General features: G+C 38.0%; 1 protein-coding gene across 4 annotated transcripts in view; it reads right to left on the minus strand.

Annotated features, from left to right (window-relative positions):
• Nucleotides 1–25,156, minus strand: part of LOC101414134 (neuroligin-4, X-linked) — a 354,430-nt gene that overhangs the window by 133,913 nt on the left and 195,361 nt on the right. For 2 of the 4 annotated variants that reach the window (XM_058292325.2, XM_058292324.2), the window contains one exon: nucleotides 2,349–2,408. The exons of the other annotated variants lie outside the window; for them this stretch is intronic. In XM_058292325.2, the coding sequence (XP_058148308.2) occupies nucleotides 2,349–2,408 (60 nt within the window). The remainder of the gene's footprint in view (nucleotides 1–2,348; nucleotides 2,409–25,156) is intronic. 4 annotated transcript variants of the gene reach the window in all.

The following is a 25,156-nucleotide window of genomic DNA, read 5'->3' on the forward strand; positions in this document are numbered from 1 at the left end:
GCAACCAATGTATACTCTTGATAATTACATTTTTATTTTAACAAAGATGCAAAAACAGTATTTGGCAATGGACTGTGATAGAAATTTGGAGGCAATCGATGGAGTGTGTTTTCTGAAAAGTCGAAGGAAATGAACAGTCCAGCCTAAGCCGCCATTTGGAACATATTCAATGTTTTAAAAGAAAATCTCAATGTTAACAAATTGACATGCACGTATCCATGCAAAATTAATTTCATTTATTCCTTCAATAACCCCACCACCACCAATCTACAGTGACTGTTTTGGTGGTGGCTACTAATAGAAGGATTTATTGCCACAAACACGCTCCTGGTGTGCCAATAGTAAAGCTGTACAGAAAGGAGAAACCTACAAAATCTACCATGCACTGCTCACAGTAAAGTACAGAAAAGAGCGTCAAGCTTCCCATCAGTCTGTTGATATTTCCTCTATTTCCTCATATGAACTTAAATCCTAGTGTACACATCTTTTATTAATCCTTCACTGAACACAAAGTATGTGGAATTTTTTAACCATCCCCTAGATGAATATGCAATGCTGCTTCCCATGATCCACTGCCTCTTTCTTGCTCCTTTTTGGACCTATGCCCTTGTTTATTTCGTCATTACTGGAATGCTGGCTACAGAATGGTGGAAAAAGAAAAATCAGAGCTTTGTAATGCTGGTTGAAGGAGGTCCCTTGGAGAAAATATTAGATTAACGTATCTTACCTTAATGAAAAATAGGACATGGTTTTCTTGAACTTGAGGAAGTAATAACCAGACGCCAAGTTAATTCAACATAAAAATCACAGCTTATTAGTATAAATGAAAATTAGACAACATTTTAACTGTAATAAAGTTGGATTGAGAGTCCTGTGAAAACAGATCCTAATTATCAAAAGGAAATATATTAAAAGGAGAACGCAGAGAAAGATGAAATTTCTAACAGTAAAATAATGGTTGGTTTTGTTTTTGAATGTTGATGAAGTGGCAGGCCTTCTGACACCCTTGCCTAAGGAGTGCGTCTACATGATAGTCTAAAACCATTTTAGAGAGCTATTTGAGTCAGTGTCAGCCTTCTGAACTTCAGGCTCAGTAAAGAAATAATGTAAAGAAAAGACCAGGCTTGAAAGCAATGTTGGCAAAATTTATTTTCGTGGGGAGCAGTTGATTTATGAAAGAAATCAAAAAGGGCAGCAAAAACAAGCAATTGATATATATATATAAAAGGCACTTTCAGGGAAGTTAAGGTGACAAGGATAATTCACCACTCACTTCCTGGGTTTAAATTGCCTTTCAACCACAGAACTAAGGGTTCATCGAGGGCCTTCATCTTTTAAGGTAAATAAATGGAGCCCCAGGTACTTTGCTACCCAGGGAGGTGGGGGATGTGCTTTCACCCCTCCTAGAAAAGCTTTTCAATGGGCAAGGGTATATTTTAGTTTTTGTTTTCATTTGGAAAAAAAAACACAAAAACAAATTATTGACTCTAGTCAAGACCCAGAATATAATGTGCTACATGTTTGCTTGGATTCCACAAACCTTCTGTTTTAAAAAAATTTAAAAATGAAAAACATATATAAAACTTCACTTCCTTCTAGTGGATAATTTGTCAAGCAATTTGGGATCCTTCAAGAAGAAACTTACCATAGCAAAAATACTTCGGGGAGAAATATGTTTTCAAAATAGTCATGGTGTAAAAAGAAAGATGCTTATAACTAGCCTTTTGACCTTTTCAGAACTTAGATTTCCCTATTTTTTTTCCTTTAAATGCTGCTAAAAGGCAGTCCTGAAAGAAACAACAACATCTCATTAAAACACTTTTTGATGTACTTCACTGTGAGACAGAACAACTTATTTTGGATCAGTATGTTTGTAAAAGAAAAAAGATGAAGTGCCAGCCCCAAAAAAGTTCTACTGAGGTGTCGCAAATTTCTGCAGTTTACAGAAAGAATTAAGAAGACCAAAGTTCCAAAATACAACAATAACTTACAAAATAATCTTTGGAAGAAAGAAAAGAACATATACATGCATGTTTTAATATTTTCTTTCCTGGTGACCATGGGAAAAAAAAAAATAAAGAAGGCAGAGTTCCTTGTAAACAGCATTTTGTTACTGTATATTTATAAGCAACTTTTATAATTCTTTTCACAAGTGATTTGCAGTCATTACATGGTAATTTAGATTAAAAATGACTGATCTCTATATAAGAAGAAAATAAAGCAGCACACTAATGTGTACTAGTTTCAAATAAAGGGAGAAAAAACAAGTTGAAATGAAAAAAAAGTATATATAGATAGATATAAAATCATGCATCAGGGTTGAACTTTGGAAAAAAAACAAAAAATACCTTCATCTTCACCACGATCATTACTCGTTATATCATCTGCGCTTTTCTTTGTGTTGGTTCCTGGGGTCACAGTGAGGAGGAAAATAGAGGGAAAAAAGAGAATTCAAAAACAACAGGTTTGCAAAAAAAAATCAGAAGAGCGAGACACTATCCAGTAAAAGAAAAAAACTGTAACACAAAAAAGTTGAAATCTGTTACATTTGGATTTCAAAAAAATGAAATAGAGCAGATACAAAGTGCATATAAACATAAAGATGTCAAGAAGAACAAATTCAAAATGTTATTTGCAAAAAAAAAAAATTAGATATTCAGTGAAAATGCAGTTTGGGGGTTAAAATGATACTACTGCCAAAAAAAGAAGAAAAAAAAAAAGATAAAAGCTAACACGAGTTGTTTTTTTAAGAGAAACTTAAATTATTAGAAAAGAGATTTTCCATGTTCTTAAAGAAAATACATATGAAGTATTCAATGTTCCTCTAATTTTGATGTTATAATTTAAATAAATTTTTGAAATAACACATATACTTTGATAAGGAAATTTCACAATGTAAATTGAAACATAGTTAGGCAATTGTTATGTACTTTAACCAAGATATCTATATTTTACTTTTAATGCTAAATCTATGTTACTTCTATCCATAAGAACTGAAAACTATACAATTTTTAATAAAAAACAGAAATGACACGAATTAAATCACAAAGATCTACCTCTAAATGAGCCACTATTTACTGCATTTTTCTGCTATAAATGATCTACAACCTTATTAAACATGTTCAGTCTAAATAAAACACTGTAGCTATGTCCCTTGTATTCAAAATTATCAGAATGTATAAAAAATAAAAATGGAAGTTACCTACCTTGATAGCCTTAAGCATGCGGTCTACATAGGAATTTTCATATCTGCAAATTGCAGGGACACACATAGCTGTGCAAAATGATTCCCTTAACCCAGGTGAGTGCAATACAGCACTTTGGTTTATTGCGTTCCAGATACAAGAGGCCAAAACACTTTATTTTGTTGAATCATTTGGGGTTCTGGCCGCATCTGTCTCCTTTTTAGAGACAGATGCAGTTCTCACACATGCATCCAAGTACTGTGTCTCCATCAACTGGAACCCATCTTTGCCTGCCCCCTAGGGCACTGGGAGAAGTGGGCTGAGTTATTGTGAATAGTAACTGTCACCTACAACACTTGTTTATGAAACATTTTTCCATTGTGTGAAGTGAAAAGAGCTAAAAAAGGTTCTGAGGCAAAGATACAGGATTATTGCTTCTCTTGGTCCAACGAAGGTAAAATTATTGGCCATTTTATGAGCTTCCAATGTAACCGCCAGCTCCATGGGAAAGTCCTGTTGGTAGGATTTATTAATTTTCGTGGCATAAATTCACCCACCAGAGCCAATTTCAAGCTACCAAGAGGTCACTGGTCAAAGAATTAGAAAACGTTGGTCAGAATCCCTGGAATGGCTGGAGCGCATCAACACAGTCTACTTAGAGAAGGCAGAGTAGATCCACAGAGAACCAACTCTTGTCCCAATCCATTTATTACTCCTGCCTTGGTAAATATTCTTAAACTGATGTGTCAGTATTGCTGATTGGCTTGACACAGAACTCTATCTGTGTTGAAGAATTCTACTGTGTTCAGATGCCTAAAAAATAATCCAAAAAGTAGTTCTCCATCAAATTAGTCCAATTGGTGTTTTTAATCAATGTTCATCAGTATAGAACATATTTAGATCTCGTGGGTTGAATTTACTGCTAAATTGTGTTTAGAACCCTAAAAGGGAAGCCTTTCATAGAGAAAAACATTGCATGAATGACACACTCAATGGTTTGCTTGACTTAGAAAACAAGTCAAAGCAAGTTTTTGAAAAATATTTTAATTTTTGGAAATAAGCCATTTTAATTTTTTTAAAGCTCTTTCATTATAAAAGATAATGGGGGGGGGATTTTTTACTCAGAAGATGGAGAATGGATTAGGAGAGAGAATGTGCTCAGGATGAAAGCTCTCCTTTACAACAACAAAATTTGGACCCTGAAGTTCTCTTTGTCACAATCTTCCTGAAAGCAGGAGGTAGTCCTTGAGAAGGTCCTTCTGGCACTCGGAGGCCACAGCTCAAGTTTGACTTTCTCCTGTCTTGGTCCTAATGATCCTGGCTCTCTTCTTGACTCCTTCTTGTCAATCTCTTCTCTCTTCTCTACCACAGCAGGAAGCAGAGAAGCAAGAGCACTGCCCAGGTCTGAATCAAACCCAACAAAGGCTTTGCAGCAAGGTCTGGGGTGGCCTCTCCCAAGTCCGTGGTTTCAGGTCATCAGTTCACCACCAAAGCACAGAATCTGAACATGCTGAAAAATTCCCCTGAGGCAGGGGCAGCCTTCAGAGAAACCTCCCACAATCAACTTGAGGAAGACACGGTGAAGAGCTGTAACATATTTACATTTTTCTTAACATAGACACACCACTGATTAAATAGCAATGCAGACCAATCTACCCATTCAAATTCTTTTGCTATCCAAAGTACAACTGTCAAGTGCTTTATTGGGGTATAGTTTGCTTTATTGGGGTATAGTTTACAGAGTGTAAACAAACCCCTTTGAAATTTAAATTTTATGACCTTCAGTAAATTTTTAGTGCTGTGAAACGATCAGCACATGGTGATTTGATGAACTAGCCTTTACCCCCAAATTGTCTCTCACCAGCTCCAATGTTCCCACACTCAACTCCAGTCCTCACTAGTCTACTTCCTGTCTCCAGAGATTTGCCTCGTTTTTTGATTTTCATGGAATGAATTCATCTAATAGATGGCCTACATTGTGACTTCTTTCATTCAGCATAATGTTTTTAAGGCTCATTCATGTAACAGCATACACCAGAACTTTGTTGCTTTTTGTGGCTGAATAATATTCCATTATATGGATTTACGATATTTATCCATTCATCAGTTGACGGGATTTCATTGGTTTACACTTGTTAGCTATTGTGACTAATGCTGCTGTGAAGTTTGCTGTAAAAGATTTTTTGTGGACATAGATTTAGTTTCTCTTGGTTATTTCCCTAAGAGTAGAACTGCTGTTTCAAAAAGGATATTTATGACTCATATTTGTAGGAACCACCAAATTGTTTCTCACACTAGCAGCACCATTTTGTATTCCCACCAGCAATGAGCAAGGCTTCCAATTTCTTCACTTCCATGCTGGCACTTGTAAACCTGTCTTTTGGATGATAACCATTCTAGTAGCATGAACTTGAATTTCCCTAATGTCTTTAAGATCTTTCAGGCACTTATTAGATATTCTAATATATACTTAGGAGAATGTCTATTCAAATACTTTGCCATCTTTTATTGGATTTCCTTCTTAACAAATTGTGAGAGTTCCTTATATTTTCCAGATACAAGTCTTTTATTAGTAATATGAATTGCAAATGTGTCCTCCCTGTCATTAGCTTGCCTTTTTAAAATTAATAATGTCATTAAAATGCATAAGTTTTTTATATTTTTTTAAATTTTGATGAGGCAGGTCCAATTTATAAATTATTTTACTTTATTGATTGTGCTTTTGATGTCATATCTAAGAAATGTTTGCCTAACTCAAGTTTCTAAGATTTACTCCAATTTTTTGAAAAGTTTAAATAAGAGCTTTAGTCCTTACATTTATATCTTACACATATTTTGAGTTAATTTTTGCTTCCAGTTTGAGTTAAGAGGTGAAATTCACCTTTTTGCATTCAATTATTTCAGTACAGTTTATGGAAAACATAATCCTCTCTTCATCGACCTGTTGTGTCATTGTCACAGAAAATCAAATAACTATAAATATGAAGTTTCATTTCCGGACTCTCAATTCTATTCCATCAGTCTGTATTTCTATCCATATGCCTGGGTCACAACTGCCTTACTTATTGTAGCTTTATAGGAAGGTTTAAGTTGGGAAGTATAAGTCCTCCAATTTGTTCTATTTTTTCAATATTATAGAGGATGTTCTGAATTCTTTTCCTTTCCACACAGATTTTAAAATCAGCTTGTCCATTTAGGCAAAAAAAACCTGCTGAGATTTTGATCGACCATGATTTTAAATTTAATTTTATACAGCAGAGCTTGACCCAGAATCATTAAGTAGATGGGGTCTTCACTATCTACGTATGTTTCATCTTCCAAACTTTTGGGTTTTTTTAAAAAATAAGTTACTGCTCTATTTGCCCATAAAAATATAGCAAATTAAATGACCTTAAAACAAACCGAGTTCTCTTGAGTATCTAAATTAGTTATAAACATGAACCACGGAAACTATGGGGTTAATGTAGGAAAATACACAAGGATTTTCCTACAGTGTATTCAAGAATAAACATATCATGTGATTGACAAGAAAGCATTTCAAAATCTACATAGGTCCGAATTTTCCTCCTGGCTTCTCAGATCTGCATTTCCCCAAACTCAGAATATTCCTTTACATTTAATAATTAGCATCACAATCACACCTCTGTGAGGAAATGGTATTAGATATTGAAGGGAATATTAAAACTATTTAAAAACAAGTACAGGTATTCTAGTAATTATTAAAATAAAAATCTAATTTTGTCAAAAACATATCCCAAAGTCCCTGGTCCTAGAGAATATCCATCCTCTTTTATACTCCTGATGATCCCCCTGAGTGCTTTATCTATACCATATTCAAAAGTCAAACCATATAAAATAGTATTTTTACTCTAAAATACAGGCATTTTGTAGAGAACTTGGAAGACAGAACACAGTAACTGGAAAACTAAAAAACAACAGATACCTCACTGTTCATAGATACTTTGGTCACTATTTAGAGGCAGGAATAAAATTTTATTTGCTCTTAATATATATTAACTTCATTGACACTTACATATGCATATTATCAAATAAAGTCATCAGATACTATTTTGTGATTATAGTATACATGCAAAAAATATAAGTAAATAATAAAACTGAAAACCCTTAGAATTATTGTTCTCAAGAGTAATATTAAAATGTAATCACCAGTACATAATTTATTTTCTTCTCGCTCAAGAGGGAAAAGTCCTTGGGGCATTTTGACATTATTTTATGAATCCCAAAAAGAGGAAGTCTATGTGTAGCAGTTTGATATTATTGATGAATTCCAAAACGAAGTATTGGATTATATTTGTAATCTGATCTGTACCTGGGCATGACTGAGTTATCATTAGGGCATTGTGTTCCCACCCCTTAGTGGGTGGGGACTCACGGACAAAAGGCATGGCAAAGAACAGAGTTGCAGGTTTCTGATGCTGGAGTTTTGATGTTGGAGTTTGATGCTGAAGACTTAAGCTACAGCCCTGGGAAGTAAGCATGAAAAGCAAAGAGCAGCCAGCCCCAGGAAGGAAGGAATCTTAAACCCAGAGAAAAAACAAGTCCCAGGAACATAGGAATCCAGCAAACCTGAACCCTCGCAGACATCGACAGCCAACTTGCTCCAATGTGAAATTAGACTTTGGTGAGGGAAGTAACTTGTGCTTTATGATCTAGTATCTGTAAGCTCCTACCCCAAATAAATACCCTTTATAAAAACCAACCAGTTTTCTGGTATTTTGCATTGACACCCCTTTGGCTGATTAATACACTATGTTTGTGGAAAAAATCTATTCCTATGGCTGTGAGGCCCTTTCGACTGAATCAGTCAGTGAGGCATGACTCAGGTTGAGTCTCTGCCCCCCTCCTGGGTCAGATTAAAACAGAGACACAGAAAAAGGGGGCCTCCATGTTTCAGGCTGCCATGTGAGAGAAAGGACTCCAGATTTTACCCACAGCTGAACTGCAAGGAGAGCAGTCCCAAAGGCTCAAAGGGCTGAGGCCCAGGAAGAGAGGAGTCCTGTGCCTGCTAGTTTGCATCTGCACTCGGAAAGAAAGAAGAGCAGCCAAAAACTGATAGCGGGGGCCCAGAAAGAGACAGGGTCTAAGCATGGATGCCCTCAGCTGAGTCCCAGGAGATAGCAGATTGGCAGGGATCTCAGCAGAGATCACTGACAATCTCGCTTTGCTGCGTGGCAGCTGACATTTTGAGAAAGCATCTCTGCTGATGCCTTAATGTGGATATTTCAGGGCCTTGGAACTGTAAGCTTTAAGTCCAAATAAATCACCTTTTAAAAAGCCAAACCATTTCTGGTACTTTGCATCAGCAGCCCGTTGGCAGACTAAAATAGTCCAGGATCAACTTAGTCTTGTCATCTTAAATACACATTGTTTAAGCTAAATGGATTCTTTTAATATAGGGGTAAGTCATGCAATGCTTTATGGGGGAAAATGCTTTTCTGTCCATCAGAGATATGCTTTACTGATTAACTTGTCACTCAGTCACAGAGAAATATGTACTGAAGTTTTTAATTGAACACTGATAGCAGGCCAGCAGGTCCTTCTGACATCCTCAGCTTGCCTCATACATTAGGAGAATATCAACCTCTGCTCCATGGAGTCATTATTCATTTTCTCATAAACCCATTCTTTTAGCGAATGTGTGTGCACCCTTTGATCATATCAGCCCTGGCCTGGAGAGAGGGTACAGGTGAGGACTGTCACGGATCAGACGTGCCTATGGATGAGGTGGATAGCGCAGAACATGTATAAACTAGAGTCCTCCCATGTCAAAGCACAGGGGGTCTAGGGGTAGAACTGGGTGCTGTGGGAGCATGCTGCTGAGGATGTCAGGGGAATAAGAAATCAATAAATCCTCCAACGTCAATGCTTAGCGGTCTAGGGATAGAACTGGGTGATGTGAGAGTGCACTGCTGAGGACATTGAGGGAATGAGAAATCAAGAAAGGAAGACCCAGGTAAGGGCCCAACTGCTGTAGGTAAGGGAGGTCGGCGGCTGAGAGTGATTGGGGCAGGTTGGTAAATGAAGGGGATGCAAGAAGAAACAGGGCTGCAACCAACCTGGACTCCTCTTCCACAGCCCCCTACATCTGGAGGCTGGCTGTAACTGGATATTTATTCCATATTTGATTTAAGCTAGATGCTAATTTCCACTTTATTATTAGCACAGCAAATCTGAAAGACAGCATGCAAACTTTTATCTATGGGTTTCATCAAACGGACATGCATCATGAAAATTTGCTAACTACAAAAAAAGGCATGCTACCTTTAAAACAATCAATGTAGCTGGCCTACTGATTCTTTTTCCTGAAATCAGAACATCTAACTAGGACCAAGCTTCACTCGTAACAGAAATACCCTTAAGACTAGGAAGCCTGTAATTCGCAGTTTTCAAGAAAGAGGCTTCCCAGATTCTAGCATTTGGAATAAATAATCCCTCTTTTCTTAAATGCCATAGCAATGTAGTTTGAGAAGATCTGTTGAGAGGCGTGAAGGTCACTTTATTCTGCTACAGCGGGAGGTGTGGAGAGATCAGAGACACCTCTGGAGAACACCTTACGAAAGAGAACATCTGGAGGCCAAGGATCTGCAAAATGATTTGTTCAAAATTATCTGCACATTTCTGCTTTGAAAACATTTGAACATTCCCTGGTTTCAAGACTTCTGCTCTAAGATGAAGAACTAAATACAGAATTGTTGAGCTGTGGGGTATGATTAATTGGTTGGCAAAAGGTAAGGTTCCCAATTCTAAATCTCTAACTGTGTCATCCTTGCTATCCCTCTTCTCTAGAAATCAAGTTTTCCTTTCCGGCTCTTGAATCTGCAATGGGCTTATGATTTCTTTTCTCAAAGACAAGTGATGTGCCAGTTCTACAACTTGGCCTCAAGACTCCCCTGTGCGTCTCACACTTCTGAAACCCTGCCGATAGCATGCGAACAAATTCAGGCTAGCCTGCCAGAGGGTAAGACACTGCATAGAGAAATGCACAGTGGTCCCAATTAAGTGCCAGATGACTTACAGTAGAGTCTCAAATACGTGAGGGCACCCAACCAAAGTCAGCAAAGCAGAAGCATGAGTGCAGCCAAGACCAAATTAACTATGCAGCTAGGCTCGCCTGCAGACTCATGAGCACTAATGAGTGCTGTGGGGCTTAAGGCACTGTCTGATTTCACATTGGGGTAAGAATCTGCTTGGAAATGATTTCCTTGATTACTGTAACATAGAGGTTATTTCATTATTTCCTTTGACCTCAATGCTATTTTTATCCACAGGTGTATTATGCATTTTCACTTATACGGCGAGTGGTTATAGCTGCTAAGGCCCATTTTTGTCTCCTTTGTTCTATACCAATCATCTATTTTTCTCTATTTCCAGGCTCGTAGACAGTCTTACTTTCTCCAGTTTTTAATTTTCCTTTTCTGTTATATAAATAGCAGGTTTACAAAAATAATTCACAATGATATTAATACAATAATTGACAATGATATTAATACAATTCACCCTTCTGAAGTGTACACTCCTGATTTTTAAAACATATTCAAAGATCTGTGCATCAGCACTAATTCCAGAACATTTTGTCCCCCCAAAAAAGAAACCCCATTAGTAGTCAGTTCCCGTTTGTTCCATGCTACCCTCATCCCTGGGTACAACTGATAAGTGTTCTATTTCTTTGGATTTCCCTATGCTAGACATTTCACATAAATGGAAATAAACTATATTTGTCCCTTCATAACTGGCTTCTTTCACTAAGCACAATATTTTCAAGGTTCCTCTATGTTGGAGCATAGATCAGTACTTCATTCCCTTCTATGGCCAAATTATACTTCACTGGATGGAGTATAATATTTCTATGAAATTTTGGGTACATATATATCCAAAGGATATATATTTTTTAAAACTTTTTTTAAACATTTTTTCTCTTTTTTAAAATGTTACATTAAAAAAATATGAGGTCCCCATATACCCTCCCACCCCCCTCACCCCACTCCTCCCACATCAACAACCTCTTTGATCATCATGGGACATTCATTGCATTTGGTGAACACATTTTGGAGCACTGCTGCACAACGTGGATAATACTTTACACTGTAGTTTATACTCTCCCCCAGTCCATCCAGTGGGCCATGGCAGGACATACAATGTCCAGCATCGTCCCTGCAGTACCACCCAGGACACCTCCAAGTCCAGAAAATGCTCCCACATCACATCTCTTCTTCCCTCTCCCTACCCTCAGCAGCTATCATGGCCACTTTCTCCACTCAAGGCTACAATTTCTTCCATTACTGATCACAATAGTTCCATAGTAGAATATCAGTACTCTTGGGTTTATACCTATATATGTACTTACTGGGTTGTAATTTTTCTTGACAACTAGAAGGGCCAAGTATCCTTTCCTTGTAATTCCATTTGAGAACAGCCTTATCTATTCTAGGGTATTTCTTCTTCCTGGTGAATTTTAAAATCAAATATGAAAAATCCCATTAAGTCTCCAATTAAAACAATACTGAATTAATAGACTAAATAGGACAATTCATATCTCTTAGATGGCATTTCTAACTGTGCAAAATGAATTGCACAATTGTCCCAGATTCTCCACCTCTGCTTGTATCCACTCATTTTTCAATGTAACTTTCTAGCTGCCCCATGAGAAGGTGGGACAGTCCCTGAATGTAGGTCACTCCTGTGACTTAGGCTGCCCGACAGGAGCTGGGATTAAGAGACACTGGTGGTTCTTAGCCCTCGAATGTAAGAAGCCTTGCACATTTCCACACGGACCACATGGAACCCTGCTAAGCTGCCAAGTAAACAATTCCGGGGTAGCCAGTGGAGAAACATCCCACGTGGAGCACAGGTGAGCATCTGAGCCGAGGCTGTCCTTGTCCAATGAGCCCCCAACGTACCTGGCAGCATACTCAAGAGTTATGAATGAGTCCAGGCATATCCTGAAAAATCTGCCAGGCTGACCAAATTTCCATCCCACAGAATCACAATCTAAATAAAACTTGTTGTTTCTTAATGCATAGCTTTGGAATGGTTTCTTACACAGTAAAAGCTAAGTGATACACACTAAGAACATGATTTACTCATATAATTAGATCCCCTTAGGGTACTTTATGACCTTCTGCTATACCCACTGCCTGGAAAACTTTCCCTGCTCTCATCCCATATAACCCTCCTAAAATATACTACTGGATCACAGTTCTGTATTCTTCCTTTCCTATCTGGGTGCCTTTTATTTCTTTGTCTAGCCTAATTGCTCTAGCTAGAACTTCTAGCACAATATTGAGAAATAATGGTGACAGTTGGCATCCTTGTTTTGTTCCTGATCTCAGCGGGAAAGCTTTTGGGCTTTCACCATTGAGTACAATGCTAGCTTTAGTTTTTTCACATAGGCACTTTGCAATATTTAGAAAGCTTCTTCTAGTCCTATCTTTCAGAGTGTTTTTATCAAGAAAGCGAGCTGTATTTTGTCAAATGGCCTTTCTGCATCCATCAAGAGAATCGTGATTTTTCTTCTTCAATTTATTCATGTGGTTTATTACACTAATTGAGTGTCTTGTGTTGAATCGCCCTTGCATATCTGGGATAAAACCCACTTGATTGTGGTATATAATTCTTTTAATATCCTTTTGGATTGAGTTTGCAAGTATTTTGTTGAGGATTTTTGTATCTATACTCTAATTTAGAGATATTGATCTGTAATTTTCTTTTTGTAGTATCTTTGCTTGGTAATGGTCCGGATAATGTTGGCTTCATTTAACAAGTTACGTAGCATTCTTTCCTGTTCAGTTTTTGGAACAACATATGCAAGATAGGTTTGAGATCATCTTTGAGGAATTAGTAGAATTCACCTGTGAAGCCATCTGGTCCTGGCTTTTTCACATTTGGAAGGTTTTTGATGACTGTTTCAATCTCTTGTGATTGGTTTGCTGAGATCTTCCATTTCTTCTAGGGTCAATGTACACTGTTCATGTGATTCTAGGAATGTTTCTTCTCATCAATATTTTCTAGTTTATTGGCACATAGTTTTTCATAGTAACCTGTTATGATCTCTTTTATTTCTGTGGGGTAATACCTGCCCCCCCTTGCTGATTTTATTTACAGCTTCTTTTTTGAATCAGTCTAGCTAAGGGTTCCTTGACATTATTACCTTCTCAAAGAACCAACTTTGGGTTTTGTTGGTTCCATTTTTTTGTTCCTGATTTCATTGATTTCTGCTCTATTAGTATTTCTTTCCTTCATCTTGGTTTGGGATTGGTTTGCTGTTCTTTTACTAGTTCCCCAAGGCATGCAGTTAGATCATCTTTTTCAACTCTTTTTTTTTTAATCTATTTTTATTTACTTCTCCCCCCATCCCTGTTCCTCCCCGTTGTCTGCTCTCTGTGTTCATTTGCTTTGTGTTCTTCTGTGTCTGCTTGTATTCTCATTAGGTACTTGGGAAACCGATCCTGGGACCTTCCAGAGTGGGAGAGGTGATTATTCTCTTGTGCCACTTCGACTCTGTGTTCTGCTACGTCTTCCTAGTTTCTCTCCTCTGTGTCTCTTGTTGCATCATCTTCTTGTACCACCTTTCTATGTTGGTCAGCACTCCTGTGTGGGGCGGCTTTCCCATGCTGGGCAGCATTCCCATGCAGGGCAGCACTCCCGTGCAGGGTGGCATTCTGGCATGGGCGAGCACTCTGTGTGGGCCAGCTTACCCTCACCAGGAAGTACTGGGCATCAAACCCTGGACCTGTATGGTAGACAGGAGCCCAATTGGTTAAGCCACATCCATTTTCCTCTTTTATCTTTTTTAATGTAAGCATTGAGAGTTCTAAATTTCCCTCTCAGCCCTACCTTTGTGGGATCCCATAGGTTTTGTTGTGTTCTCATTTTCATTCGTCTCGAGATATTTACTGAATTCTTTCGCAATTTCCTCTTTGATCCACGGATTGTTTAGGACTGTGTTCTTTAATCTCGATATATTTACAATTTTTCCCTTTTTCCATCCATTATTGATTTCCACATTCAATGAGTTATGATCAGAGAAAAGTGTTTTGTATACTACGAATCTTGTAAATCTTATTGAGACCTATCTTTTGACCCAACATATGGTCTATCCTGGAGAAGATCCATGAGCACTTGAAAAGAATGTTTATTATGCTATTTTAGGGTGTGAAGCTCTATAAATATCTTACATCTAGTTCATTTATCATATTATGCAAGCTCTCTATTTCCTTATTTATCCTATGTTAAAACATTCTATCCAATACTGACAGCGGTGTATTGAAGTATGCAACTACTGTCGAAGACACATTGATTTCTCCCTTCAGTTTGGTCACTGTATGTCTCACATATCTTGGGTAGCTCAGTTTAGATGCATAAGTATTTAGTTACCTCTTCTTGGTGAATTGTCTCTTTTATTAATACATAGACCCTCTTCATCCATGATAATAATTTTGAATTTAATATCTAATTTGTTTGATATTAGTATTGATACTCCAGCTCCTTTTTAGTTACTATTTGCATGTAATGTCTTCTTCCAACCTTTCACTTTTAACCTGGTGTGTTCTTATATCTGAGGTATCTTGTAGACAGCATATAGATGGCTCATATTTTTAATCCATTCTATCAGTCTGTGTGTTTTGATTGGCAAGTTCAAGTCATTAAAATTCAATGTAATTACTGCAAAGGCATTACTTTCTTAGTTCATAATGCCCTTCGGGCTTTCAGCAGTCATATCTGACTACCATTGGTCGTTTTACCCTTTAATTTACCCTTCCTAATATTCTTCATTTCTATGCAAGTCTCTCGCCCTTGTTTTTTCCTTCTAGGCTGCAGCACTCGCTCTAGTATCACTTTTAATACACTCTCAGAGTTTGTCTATCAAGACCTCAAAGAAAAAAATGATGACTGTCATCCTCGTGTCTGAAGGACAGTTTTGCTAGATGCAGAATTATTGGCTGACAGTCTTTCTCTTTCAGAACCTTAAATACATCATACCACTTTCTTCTTGCCTCCAAGATTTCTGATAAGAATTTGGCACTAAACCTTATTAAGATTCATCTATATGTGACTCACTGCTTTTCTCTTGCTGCTTTCGGAATTTTCTATCTCTAATATTTGTCATTTTTAATACCAGCTGTACTCTCATTTATTCACTTTGAGGTGCTTTGTCTTTCTTGGATATTAATATTTATGTCTTTCATAGGGACTGGGAAGTTTTCAGGCATTATTTCCTCAAATGTTCATTCTGTTCCTTTTCCAATCTCTTCTTCCTCTGGGATACCAATAATGCATATGTTTGTGTTTCATGTTATCATTCAGTTCCTTGAGATCCTGATCCATTTTTTCCATTCTTCTCTGTCTCCTGCCTTTTCTAGTTTGCATGGTTTTCAAAATCATAAGTTCTGTCTTCTATCAATTCAAATCTGTTATGTGCCACTAATGTATTTTTAATATCATCCACCGTGTCTTTCATTGCCGTAAGACCTGTCACTTTTCTATGCAGATTTCAAATTTTTCTTTAGGCTGACCCATCTTCTTAATATCCTTTATCTCTTTAGTCATATTTTTCTTCAACTCTTTGAATTTATTTTGGTGATTTCTGTGATTATCATTGATTAACTGTCATAAATCCTGTATCTTTTCAGGATATTTGGTTTCTTCCTTTGGCAGGGCCATCTCTTCCAGTTTCATAATATGGCTTTTATTTTGTTCCTGATGGCTAGGCATCTGAATATGTTGGTTAATTCATTCTGATGGTCAATTTCTCTCTCTTGCCAAGTTTTTTTTTTCTCCCTCCCACAGCTCTTCTTTGAATTTTGGTTTAATTTTTTCTAAGTCTTTAAAATTGTCCCACCTAAGTTATCAAAATGGAAGCAGGGATTCGCTAATGGGGCACAGATTTTCTCTCAGGATGGGGCTGAAGAGAAACAAAGCAGTTTTTGTCCTTGCAATTTACTGACCAGCCAGCAGATGGAGCTTATCAGCAAACTTTTCCATTGGAGGTGATTCTTTCAACCTTGCTTTCCTGTGTTTTTGGTCTGGACAGAGTCAAGATTCAAATCAGGCTCTGCTGGCCGAATTCAACGAAAAGAAGTCCTCCAAGTTACCCTCCCTCTTCCTCAGTAAAAGCTGACAGAGATGAAGACGTCTGATCCCCTCTCGGTTGGCTGCAGTGAGCCAGGGGTGTTACCTAGGCTTAATGTCTTGAGGGCGGGGGCTGGTGGTCACCATCAGGGCTAGTAACCCACGTTTGTTATTTCAGGTTCTCTGTCTCTCTGTCCCTTGCCCTACTGAGATTTGTGGAGCACTGACTTGGTCTGCTGATCCCCAAAGCAAGTTTATTAGATAGTTCTTCGCCCTTTCTCCATTGTTTTTGTGAGAGATTGAGCCCTGCCTACCTATGCTGATGATGTCCTCTATACGGGTTTGTTGGGCTGTAACTCATCATCATGTGGCCTGAAAAGGAATATTAATTTCATAAAATATATTATTTCGATCATTTAACTTATCTAGGGTTGTCATTTCAGGAAATTGATGGCATGCTTTTGTGAGATAGTTAAAGCAAGGTCCGGGTCTAATTTTCTAACAGCTCAAAAATGTTGCATTGTATTAATGGAAATAACTTGTGTATTTTCTTCTTTTTCTCTGAATGGCTGTGGAAGTCAGATTGAAAGAAAAAATTGAATAAAACTTTTCATTTCTTGCTTTGCTGGAATAGAATTGATTTTGCATTCTCTTAGGCAGGAATCAAAATAAATCTGAATATTCTACACATCTCCATTTTATGCTTATGCTTATTTATATCCCAGAGCATGCTATAACATTACAAAAGCACTCTTTGTTGTGATTTGTTATTGAAATTTTTATGTTCCCAGAAAGAAAAGAAAAATCCTATTAGATTTACATGAGTCTCTTCCATTCTTATTAGAACTTTCAGTTGATAGTGTATGTTGCTTACCTGAAGAATCTGAGTTTGAGATTAAATCACAATATATTTAAACCTGAAACTAATTTAATATTGTATGATGCTACACAGTCTTCACACATTCTAATTTAAAGAACTCACGTTGAAAGTAACTTAGGCTATTATTTGCCCTGAGAGTCTTCCTGAAATGTTGCATTAAAAAAACAATAATCCTCTGCAGGTAGAGGATCTGCAATCTCTTTGCAAAGACATTCTGAAAGATTTTGAGTACTATTGCATAGCCTTACCTCTGCTGAAAAGCATCTTTCTACAGAAAGGTCATAGACTGCTGACTAGGGTGGAATTTCTATGCCATATAACCTTTTGGTGTGCAAGACATGGATTAAAGAACTTGGCATGTTTGACTTATTCTCCTTTTGCTGTCTCTATAAGGAATGAAATGTGTGAACCTTAACGTGGCTTATTGGTATTTACCAAGAAAATAAGGCAGACTTGATATGAAACTTGCCTTGCATTGGTCGTGTTTGACACAGATACATGATTTTCAGTCATTGCAAAAATAGAAAAAAAAAAAAAAAAAGTCCGAATGTATACAAAATCTTCATACCCTTAAATAAATTCATGATTCTGTCACGCCACAAAAGGGAAAGCCAAATTACTTCAACTAAGGGTCCTTAAAATCATTTTTAAGACTTTTACAGCCACTACATAAAGCCTTAGGATGTGGGATGATTCTTAAAGCAGATAAAAAAACATCTGCCACTTTATCCCTTTTAACTTAGCTAATTGGTCACAGAATTTGCATCTGTTTTGATCAAAACTACAATGTGATATCATCCCATGCCATATACAACATCCATTATTTTAAAAAAACTACAAGTGCTAGAAAGGACATGGAAAAATAGAAATACTCCTTCCTTGTTGGTGGGAACCAAAAATGATGAAGCCTCTGTGGAAGATTATCTGGAGTTCCTCAGGAAATTAAATATAGACCTGCCATTTGATCTGGAAATCCCGCTACTAGGACTGTATTCAGAAGAACTGCAAGCAAGTACGTTAATAGTTATTTGCATGTCAATGTTCATAGCAGTATCATACACAACTGATAAAAGATGGAAAAAACCTAAGTGTCTGTCAATTGGTGAATGGATAAACAAGGTGTGGTATAGTGTTATGATGGAATATGATTCAGCTAAAGGAAGAACTCAACTGAGGAGGCACATGACAACATGGGAGGAACCTGGAGAATATTATGTTGAGTGAAACAAGCCCGACATCAAAGTACAAATATTGTATGATTTCACAGTTATGAAATAAATACAAGGAGTAGACTTATGGAGCTGGACTTTGAAGAGAAGGTTGGTGGACATGGAATGTAGGATGAGAAGGGGGAGAAGATGCTGGATGTATGCAGAATGCTTAATAAGGTAAAATGTAAATATGTGGTAATGGTTAGACTTGATGATAACACATTATAATCAATGTAACAAATGCTGATGATTTATGGATGTAATTTGGCAATGTTAGTTGGAGGACAGCTTGAGGATAATATAGGGAATGTATAACAATGATTTTGGCAGCAGGTGAGGATTCTTCTGATTAATAATAAAAATAGAGAAATATTCTTCTATGAAAAGATGTTAAGAATGTGATGATACATGGGAAATATAATGTGATTTACATACTTTAGTTAACAACAACATTGTGATGTTTTTGTAGCAAGAGCAAAGTCGGTACTATATTAATGCTAAAGGTCAAAAGAAAAGAATATGGAGTTTGGTTTTATGAGATATGAATACTGATTAGGCATTTTTTTCTCTTCTTTTTTCATTAAAAGGAGACCTTGGCTATATCATTTAACAAATCTGTGTTCCTATGTGCATCTTTCTGAACACGAGAGGAATAACACTAGAGGAGTTAGTGGTTGAAATTAGAGGAGATAAAAGTGCCTAGACTGAATGTTTCAGGAGTAATGCTTTCATAATTTGTTGAACTGTGTTTGTTATTTTACTTTTTGAATTTGAAATAAAGTTATTAAAAATAAAAAAAAAGAACTAGCGTCTGCTTTGCCCAGTTAAAAAAACAAGGAATTACTAATATAAACAGGAGCCAAAGCAACAAGGAAACAAACTTAAGGGAAACTTTAAGTCTCTTAAAGGGCTCTTTATCCTTTAATTTTGTGTACTGGTGTTCAATCAGTACATTCAGGATAGTTGAGCTGTACTCTTTGTTCACAATATTCACTGCCCATCGTGTCCTCAGAGTTCGTCCATTCCCATAGGTGTGAACCTCTTATAGGTGAGACCTTTAGATTAGGTTCAGTTAAGGTCCATTTGATTTGATGCCTACAGCAAGGCATAGCCGTGGGTGGGTGTGTCTTATTCCTCTTACTGGAGTTGTTCAAAAATGAATTAATACAGGAAGAGCAGGCAGTGCAGACAAGAGAGAAACCCCCAGAAATGGTGGAAGTCCTGGAAACCAGAAGCTGAAATCAAAGGAAGCTGGGAGAAAGAAAACCAAAGGAGCAACGAGAAAGCTAGAGTACCCTTTAGGGAGAGAGCTTCACCGGATGCCTTGATTTGGACACTTTTCTCAGCTTTAGAACTGTAAGCTTGTGAGTTTATATATCCCCATTGCAAAAGCCAACACTTTTCTGTTATACTGCCTTGGTAGCCTTTACCAAACTATACAATACCTCTGGAGTAGGATTATACCTTCTGAATCTACTAATATCAGTTTGGCCAGTGAGATGTAAAGAGAAGAGGCATGGTTTTCTTTCCGGGCTGAAACTTTGAGTCATCAGGTTTCTGCTATCCCTTTCCCCTCCCCCTCTATCCCTAAAGCAAACAGACACTCTGCTTTTAGCCTTTCTATTGGAATGATAAGGAGATCGACCAAAGCAAAGCCAACCCATAACCAACCTGAACTTCTTAACAAGCCTTTATGGTAACAAGACGGTGAAATTCTGGGCTCTTTCAATATGTAGTATAACTTTATGTCCTAAGTCAGCCACATGGGTGCTGATGCAAAGTACCAGAAATTTGTTGGCCTTTATAAATGGTATTTATTTGGGGTAATTGCTTAGAGTTACAAGGCACTGGAAAGTCCAACTAAGAGGACTTCCTCACCAAAGTCAGTTGCCACATACTGAAACAAGATGGTGGGGGATGTCTGTGAGGGTTCAGCCTTCTTCTTCCTCTTAAGGCTCCATGAGCCAAGTCTCTTCTCAACCTTAGCTTTAGGAGAGAGGGCTCATTTTTTTTCTGGGCCTTCTCAGCAGCTCACTGCTCTGGTCTTCAGCTGCAAACTATCAAGCGAATGGCTCATCTCTGCCTGGGGGTCCATGATCAAAACTGACAAAGTTCTCTTTGTTTCTCTATCTTCTTCTGTGTAGGCTCTTGAGTAAGTGTTCATTTATAAAGCCCACCAAGGGGGCAGGGACTTAACCTCAGTTATACCCTACTGACATGGCTGAACTAAACCCTAATCGTAATATAATTTACTCAAAGGCATCTCAGTTGAATCTAATACAATCAAAGGATACCACACCCAGAGGAACAGAGCAGTTTACAAACATAATCAACCCCTTTTTTTGGAATTCATAAATAATATCAAACTGCTACACCTTGCTTGACTTAAATGCAATGGTTGTTTACTTCTCTCCCTCATGCTTACATTCACACACACACACCAACATACACAAGGAAATGCACTGAGGCATCAAATTTCATGGAACTCAGACTATACTCAGCAACCTAACAGCCAAACATATCCCTTCATCAAACAGATCATTTAAAATCAAAACCCTGGAAAGTAGACGTGGCTCAACTGATAGAGCATCTGCCTACCATATAGAGGGTCCAGGGTTTGATCACCAGGGCCTCCTGACCCATGTAGTGAGCTGGCCCACGCACAGAGCTGCTGCACGCAAGGAATGCCATGCCATGCAGGGCACCCCCATGTAGGGGACCCCACACGCAAGGAGTGTGCCCCACAAGGAGTGCTGCCCCATGTGAAAAAAGTGCAGCCCATCCAGGAGTGGCACCACACACATGAAGAGCTGATGCAGCAAGATGACACAACCAAAGAGACACAGTTTCCCAGTGCCACCTGATAATACTAGCGGACGTAAAAGAACACAGAGCGAATGGACAAAGAGAGCAGACAACGGGGTGGGAAGGGGAGAGAAATAAATTTAAAAATAAAATAAAATAAAAAATAAAAACCCTGTATTTTTCTGGTGTGCTTTTACATTTGGAAATCAAAGCCAATATGATGGTTTTCCCCCTAAATGAGGGTCTTATTATTTAGTATTAGCATGATGATTTTTACCTGTGGCAGAAAACTGTTTTTACTCCATATTGAATATCATGTCTAGAGTGGAATACAAAATGGCAATACATGACTGTTCAAACTTGGAAATGCAATTAACAGTACTGAAATATATCTGAATGTGATTAAAAGGGGAAGTATTAGATTGTATATACGGTAACACAATTTAAAAAATAAAACAATCTATGGAACTACAATACACAGTGAACCTTAAGTTAAACCATGGACTTTGTAGTACATGAATCAGTAGCACAATTATTTAAAAACTGTGTTATCATCAATTGTAACAAATGATCCATACCCATGCAAGGTGTTGGCAGTGTGTTGGTGTATGGGAATCCTGTGTGATTGTTCTGTAAACACACAACTTCATGTGCCTCCCTGTCGCTATTATTTTAACTTCTCCAGAATGCTAGGTAACAAATTCATACAGTATGTAGCTGTTTTTGAGGATGGCCTCTTTCACTTAGCTAATGCACTGAGATTCATTCATGTTGCTGCTGGTATTTTATTGCTGAGCCGTATTCCATTGTTTGGATGGGCCTTAATTGGCTTATTGACCTACCAGTTGATATATATTTGGGTTGTTTCCAGTATGCTGGTCATTATGAATAAAGCTCTCAGCTATTCCCATATAGATTCATGTCCCAGTTACAGCATCAGCCATTTCTCCAAGGAGCCCTGGTTCCTATTATTTGATACTTACATATTATAGGCCAAAAAATTAAAAACAGAAAATGAGACTGACTTGCCTAAAGAGTCTAGAATTAGTCATTGACCCAGCTGGTTATCTACCTAATAAGTATGACAGTACAGAGTCAGGTCTCTAATACACGCTAGCTGGTGGAAGACTGAAAATTAGCAGCATGGCCTTCAATTTATTTTATGATGTCAATATGAATATATATGGCGTGTTTTTCTTAGTGTGTGCATGACTGTTACAAATGTAACAAACAAATACTGTCAGGAACGATTTCTGAACCCATTTTATAGGTGGGACAATTATAGCACAGAGTGGTTAGTAACCTGTCCAAGTTCAACAACACCAAGTCACTGCATTATGATGATTTAAACCCAGAACCCAAATAGTCATAGCAACATAATGCCACTTTTTAACAAATAGTGAAAACCTTTTTTGGCAAGAGGCAATGTTATGCAAGGCAATGTTGATTCTCTCCCCACAACAAATTACAAAACACAGAGGTGAATAAGCCATTAACTGCCCTAGAATCATAGTTCTAGTAAAGAAAGGAATTTTACCTAAAAAAGTTTTATACACAAAGTTAAAATATCATTTGTCATTGGAGAAGAGCAGATGAAGAACAAATGGTATTCAGAAAACTTCTAATTGGGAAGGCACAATGGAGTGGTCTGAAATTGTGTTCCACAGGGGGAACAATTTTGGAGGAGAATTAAAGGAGGAAATGCAAGAGATGGCAGAGCACAGGTGGGAAATGGGGAGAAACTTGCTGGACTGGGGGCAGTTGAATCATCTCAACAGTTACGTAATACAACCCATTATTTAGGAAAAATTGTGGTCTAAACTTGAGAACAGTTATAGAGAGGTGCCATGTGATAGTCGTCAGTGTTAGAAACACAGATATTTTTAAGATTTTGCAAGCCCTCATGTAGCAGGTTGATACTATTCACGAATTCCAAAAAGAGATATTGGATGATGTTTGTAAACCGATCTTTTCCTCTGGGCATATTAGATTATATTGGATTTATAGGTTTACTTCACTAAGTAATTATGTAAATATCTTGTGCCAGTAGGGCGTGGAGTCCCCACCCTTTGGTGAGTGGGGACTCACAGAAAAAAGGCATGACAAAGGACAGAGTTAAGGGTTTTTTGATGTTGGAGTTTTGATGCTGGATTTTGATGCTCAACTTTAAGCTGGAGCGCCAGGAAGAGAGGAACCCTATGTGGGCGTGCCCCTGGGGCCGTTAGCTATACGGCTGGCCTGGCCATTAGCTAGACGGCTTTCGCCTCGGTGAGGCGAACTTCTCGAACGGGTTGTGAGTGAAGACGGGGCCCGGTATCACACAGCCAGGTTAATCACACAGTAACCACCCCGGAGACGCAGGCTCGTGGTGCAGATCTGGTTTACTGGGGAAGTGGTACAGCTTATATAGGCAGGGGTGGGGGCTTGAGGTGACGTGTCAATTACAGACGGGCTAAGGGGATTGGGATAATATGAAGCAGCTACTTGATGGGATGAGGTAGTTTTGAAGTTGGCACGCGCGGGCTTCTCTGGCGGGAAGCTGGCTAGGAAGAAGGGAGGTGCCTTTTGTGATAGCCATTGTGTATGCTTAGCGGCCATTCTGGCTACATGATGTTGTTTGCCAGCAAGCTCACCAACACCCTAAACCTGGAAAGAAGCAAACACTGGGAAGAGAGGAACCCAGGAAGCCTGAACCCTTGCAGACGTCGGCAGCCATCTTGCTCCAACATGTGAAAATAGACTTGGGTGAGGGAAGTAACTTATGCTTTAGGGCCTGGTATCTGTAAGCTCCTACCCCAAATAAATACCCTTTATAAAAACCAGCCAGTTTCTGGTATTTTGCATCAGCACTCCTTTGGCTGACTAAAACACCTTACATTCATGGATTTAAAATTCTTAGGTAATACTGTAATCACAAAATACTAGTCAGCATTATTAAACACATGACAACCTCTATTATATCTCAATTTCACTGTTCTATATATACACCAGCATTATTTTAGAAAAGAATACAGGGTGATGATTATATGATGGGATTTTTAAATACAAATGCTTAATCCCGTATACATGATTCTAAGCCAATCATGTCATTCTATTGTAAATCCACAAATCATTTGCTTCAGGACAAAGCTGTAAGCTTAATATCCCTCTAGGTGTTTATGGATTTATGCTAAATAAGTACCATTTTTTTTAACAGCATGTAAATTTGACATTGACCAAAAAATAATCACCAGCACAAAGATTTTATTTCCTGATAGTTATATGCAATTTCAGGTATTTGTGAAAACTCTCCAGGTTTTGGAGGCTTTGTTTTGTTTTTCAGATGAAGAGATAGGGGATTACTGAATTAAGCTCCAAGTATTTAACAGCCAAAGGATGAAATAATGAGAGTGGTCAATGAGGTTGAAATACATTAAAACGCCATTCCTTTTCCAAGACACTCCACTCCCATGGCCAAATCCACCAAATCTACCAGTCAACATCCCAACATTTTTTATAATTTGGATAAAACTTCCTCTCTCTATTTATGGCATATAGTTATAACATCCCCTGATGTGACTCTTCCAACTAAAACACTCATGCAAATAAAGAAAAAAAAAAAATAGCAGACGTCGGGCAGGGGGAAATTAAAGTTCTAGCTAAGGGGGGATCTCATTAATCCCTTATTGAGGCTGAACAGAGACTCATCTATTCAGGGGCCACCTTACAGCATGGTCAGCTGGGGAATCATTCTGTAAACCTGAAAGGAAACGAAGTCGGAAATTAGGGAACACTTGGGATTCCTCCCTCACAAATCAACTACCCTTCTAAGAGAATAAGTGTTTACACAAATCCCTACCACCACCACCACCTCCGCCAATACCACACCCCCTCAAAATTAAATAAAAATAAACAAATAAAACAAGGATATATGTTCCCACTTCACGGAATTGCCAGGGCAGTTTCCCCCCCCCCCCAAAAAACCTGACTTCTCCATCTGTCCATTC

The sequence above is a fragment of the Dasypus novemcinctus genome, chromosome Y (assembly GCF_030445035.2).
Source record: "Dasypus novemcinctus isolate mDasNov1 chromosome Y, mDasNov1.1.hap2, whole genome shotgun sequence".
Taxonomy (NCBI): Eukaryota; Metazoa; Chordata; class Mammalia; order Cingulata; family Dasypodidae; genus Dasypus; species Dasypus novemcinctus.